The sequence below is a fragment of the Buceros rhinoceros genome, unplaced genomic scaffold, assembly GCF_000710305.1.
Source record: "Buceros rhinoceros silvestris isolate BGI_N320 unplaced genomic scaffold, ASM71030v1 scaffold1460, whole genome shotgun sequence".
NCBI classification, from domain to species: Eukaryota; Metazoa; Chordata; class Aves; order Bucerotiformes; family Bucerotidae; genus Buceros; species Buceros rhinoceros.
Window position 1 is genome coordinate 1 of NW_010388786.1, and position 4,966 is coordinate 4,966.

The window sequence follows — 4,966 nt, forward strand, 5'->3', positions numbered from 1 at the left end:
CAACAGACGAGGAGAAGGCTGAGGTACTCAAAATTTTTTGCCAAGTCTCCACTGATAACATCTTTTCTTGCATCCCTTCCCGAGCTGATGGACCGCAAGATGGGGACCAGGGAGGCAAATTCCTTCCACTGTAAGCAAAGGTCAGGTTCATGTCCACCTGAGGAATCTGCACATACATAAGACTATGGGACCTGATGAGATGCATCCCAGAGTCCTCAGGGAATTGGCTGATGTAGTTGCCAAGCCACTCCCCATAGTATTTGAAAAGTCCTGTTAGTCAGGTGAAGTCCCTGGTGAGAGGAAAAAAGGAAACATTGCACCCATTTTTATAAATCGTAGAAAGGAGGAACTACTGTCAGCCTCACCTCTGTGCCTGGGAAGATCACGGAACAAATCCTCCTAGAAGCTGTGCTAAGGCACATGGGGGACAGGGAGATGGTTCGAGTCGGCCAGCCAGCATGGCTTCACCAAGGACTAGTCCTGCCTGACCAACCTAGCGGCCTTCTACAATGAAGTGCCTTCATCGGTGGACAAGGCAAGAGCTATGGATGTCATCTATCTGGACTTCTGTAAAGCCTTTTACGTGGTCCCCCACAACATCCTTCTGCCTAAATTGGAGATATATGGATTTGTTGGGTGGACTCTTTGGTGGATAATGAATTGGTTGGATGGTTGCATCCAGAGGGTAGTGATCAATGGCTTGATGACCAGATGGAGATCAGTGTTAAGTGGTGTCTCTCAGGGGTCTGTACTGGGATCAGTGCTATTTAATATCTTCATCAATAACCTAGACAGCGGGACTGAGTGTACCCTCAGCAAGTTTGCAGATGGGACCAAGGTGAGTGGGGTGTTTGACACACCACACTGAGAGGGATGGGATGCCATCCAGAGGGACCTGGACAAGCTGGAAAAGTGTACCCGTGTGAACCTCATGAAGTTCAACAAGGCTGAGTGCAAGGTCCTTTGTACCAATACAGGCTGGGGGATGATGTGATTGAGAGCAACCCTGTGGAGAAGGACTTGGGAGTGCTGGTGGAGGAAAGGCTGCACATGAGCTGACAGTGTGCGCTTGCAGCCTAGAAAGCCAACCCTATCCTGGGCTGCATCAAAAGAAGCGTGGCCAGCAAGTCAAGGGAGGTGATCCTTCCTCTCTACTCCACTGGTGAGACCTCACTTGGAGCACTGTGTCCGTCCATCTCTGGAGTCCTCAGCACAAGAACATGAACCTGTTGGAGAGGGATGGTGACAGTCTTTTTAGAAAGTCCTGTTGTGATAGGACAAGGGGTGATGGTTTTAAACTAAAAGAGGGGAGATCTAGACCTGATATAAGGAAGGCATTGTTTACTATGAGGGTGGTGGAACACTGGAACAAAATGCCCAGAGAGGTGGTAGGTGCTCCATCTCGGAAACATTACAGGTCAGGTTGGACGGCTTCCTGGGCAACCTGCTCTCGTTGAAGATGTCCCTGCTTACTGCAGGGGGATTGGACTAGATGACCTTCAAAGGTTCCTTTCAACCCAAAGCATTCTATGATTCTGTGATATGATTCTATGATTATATTTTATAGCTACCTTGAGGAGTGGAGGGTGGAAAGAAACATTTTCAAAACAGAATAGGAAGAACTAGATAAAGCAGTGTTGGAGTGCCTTCTACGGAGAGAGATCCCTGTGAGAAGAGCACATATATATAAAGATGCTCCTGGCCAGTAGAATTGGGGAAGAGATGCAGAATATTCTATTTGCTGCTCATTGGAAATAGCCCTTGAAGCCAGAATAATGGTACATATTTTCTCTCCAGAGTAGCTTTCTGGTGTATAAATAATGAAAATCTTAGAGCTGTCAAATATTTTTCTATGCATACGTCTCTCATTTTCCTTCAGGAGGAGAGTACATTCTAATGAAACAAACACCCCTCTGATCTCCATTATTCTTAGTTTCCAGTGAATTCATGGGGTAACATCTCTGTATATTTTTTCAAAGACTCATCTGGGACTTGAATATCCTGAGCAAGGTCAGATGTTTCCATACTCACTTGTCCAGGGCCAACATCAGCAGCGGTGGTGGCCCTATCAGTTCTGGGTCAGTCTTAGGCACATCACTTGGAGAAGTAACTTCATCTTCTCTTCCCTTCCCCCCCACCCTTAAATAGCCCAAGACCCTCACCATTTTTGCATTGCTCTAATACTGGCAACTGAGCTCGTTGCTACCTGCCATCATCTGTAAGGACTGAAATATCCCAGTTGGGATCATTCCCACTTGGCCAAGGCACTTGCCATGTGGTTCAAGTAAGGTGTGCCATGTATGCACATAGAAGCAGTCTCTGTGTACCATCTTGAAAGGGGTCATGCTCCGTTAGCAGTGTGTAAAATGTGGCTTTAGGAACTAGACAGTAGTTCACTGTAAGTCAGGCATTTCCCACCTTCACGGCAATGAAGGAATTGGGTTTTGCAGGAATTAATTAGTTAAGACACTCTGTCACTCATGCTTGAGAAGATTCCCCAGGCTTATATTACCAAATTTAAGCTGTGAGATATCTGAGAAGCAGCAGCTATTAGCTCTTTGTTTCTTTCTATATGTATATGAGAAATCTGGTAAATTCTGATAGTAATCATAATGCATGTACCATTCTACCTCTTAGTTCTTGCATTCTTGAAGACCAGCTTGGCCTTTTCCAATAATTTTGTGAGCATTTGCAATTTGAGTTGCACATTCAATTTTTGTCTGAGCCTGCAGTAGGGACGCTACGGTATAAAGCTCTGTGATGGCCAGTTCTGTAATATTTTTAGTGTTCTATTATATTTTAGGGTATAGTAGAAAAGAGAATTGCACTTTTCCACCAGCTTTGTCATTTCTTCCCAAGGACCAAGAACAGCTTAATCAAGCTATACTTTGTGTTTCTAGAAATATGCTTCTGCAAAGTTCTGTGAACAGTTATTTTTAATGTTGGGTTAAGTTCTATGGGTTTCTTGTGGGTATTTTGTGAGGTCTCTGTAGGATTTAGTGAAAAATTATGAGAAATATGAGTATGAAAAGAGAATGAAAAATAGTTTCTTTGCTAAAGATCATGAAAATATATTTCTTCTGCTAGGACTAGGAATATAATACAGTGTTCCTTGTTAAAATATCTAAATTGTCCTTTAATAATTTTTAAAAAAATTTTAGGTGGCACATATCCGAGCAGAAAGAGATATTTTGGTTGAAGCGGATGGAGCCTGGGTAGTGAAAATGTTTTACAGCTTTCAGGATAAAAGAAATCTTTATCTGATCATGGAGTTCTTACCTGGAGGTAATCTGTGTGGTGCGGTGTTACGTGATGCAAGTACTTCTCCCTTAGCTTTTGGAGTCAGCTTCATAAAATGTTAGAAACAAGCATGCTATGTAATTTGTGATAATAAAAAATTTAACAGTTTTAAATTAAGTCCTGGTAATGTAACCATTCCTGATTTTTAGAGGAAGGAGAAAGGTTTTGAAGGGGTGTTAAAATAGACTTAGCTTAAATAATTATTCTAATCCAATGTACAGCATTTTACTGGTGAACCTCTTTAAAACAAACAAACAAAAAACTGTAGTTTAAACTGTTTATTTGTGCAATACACATATTATGCGTTAAAATTCACTGTATCTTCCTGGGCTGTCTAATTGAAATTCCTGTTGAGAAGTATGTTGGGTTTGTAGGTCCTTGCAGTAATGGTTTTATTATTAGTAGCTATAAGGCCAGTTACAAGGTTAGATTTGGATTCTACTGGGGTTTCATGTAGAATTAGTTTTGGAATTAAAATGTTCTGATATCTAAGCTTTATTTTATTCTTTTCAATTAGGTGACATGATGACCTTACTAATGAAGAAAGACACATTATCAGAAGAGGAGACGCAATTTTACATTTCAGAAACTGTGTTGGCCATAGATGCTATTCACCAGCTAGGATTCATTCACAGAGATATTAAACCAGATAACCTCCTGCTGGATGCAAAGGCATGTAATGTGCATGTAAACTGCTTATGCTTTGAACATCTCAGTCTGCAGATAATGCCGTTTATAGTGGTGCTAATTGGTGGGAACCAGTAGTGCCACACATGATGTAAACTAGCGACTAAAGGCAGAAAATGGTCACTATGTTTTCGTTGTAGAACACTAATATTTAAACAAAGCAAAGCCACCCTTGAGTTTTCTTGGAAAGGCTTTAACCCTTTTCAGGGTTCTAAGGCAAACCTTTTAAGTGAGACCCACGTTAAAAATGATACACTTAGTTACTTCAAGATGATGAAAGCATGAAACATTCAGACAATGCTAAAGAATCAGTTCAATTCATACAGCTATCTCATTTGTTTTATTACCCACTCACCAGCAGAAAGAGTCTGTCTCTTTGGCTGACTACAATGAGACATGAAACAGACCCAGTAAACATCATACGCAAATTTGTAGACTGTCTAGTATTGATGTCTAGAAATCTGATTAAAGCCAGGTTACCATCAAAACAAAACAAAGGAATTTCATTCTGCAGGTTTTTTCAGTTGTATCCAATACAAAACAAAACCAGACAAACTAGCTGCCCTCAGCTGTGGCAGAACTGTAGATGTAACCATTCCCAGGGGCAATAACCTGTTTGAGAGAAAACGCACTCGCGGTACATCAAGATTCAGTCATTATTTGCCTACTTGTCCCTGATGATGTAGTCCTGTGTAAGTCCATCATGGCCTGAGAAGGCATGCGCGGTTGGTAAAACTTTTTTTCAAGCACTACCTTTCTAAATTAAGTTTTCGTCTTTTCTGATTTATTTTTTTTTTTAGGGTCATGTAAAACTGTCTGATTTTGGGCTATGCACGGGTTTAAAGAAAGCTCACAGAACTGAGTTCTACAGAAACCTTACACACAACCCACCAAGTGACTTCTGTAAGTATAAGGTGTTCCTAGTTAAACATTTAAATAGTTTTGAGCTGCAGCTATGTCATACTGTAATTTATTCCTG

The 4,966-nt window shown here is 41.2% G+C and overlaps 1 protein-coding gene across 1 annotated transcript in view; it reads left to right on the forward strand.

The window, feature by feature from the left end:
- The first annotated feature begins 703 nt into the window (after positions 1–703).
- The window catches only part of LOC104489074 (serine/threonine-protein kinase 38-like), a 12,468-nt gene continuing 8,205 nt past the window's right edge, over positions 704–4,966 (forward strand). Inside the window, exons 1-4 of the mRNA XM_010131190.1 lie at positions 704–838; positions 3,162–3,285; positions 3,818–3,972; positions 4,788–4,890. Coding sequence (XP_010129492.1) covers positions 704–838; positions 3,162–3,285; positions 3,818–3,972; positions 4,788–4,890 — 517 coding nt within the window. The remainder of the gene's footprint in view (positions 839–3,161; positions 3,286–3,817; positions 3,973–4,787; positions 4,891–4,966) is intronic.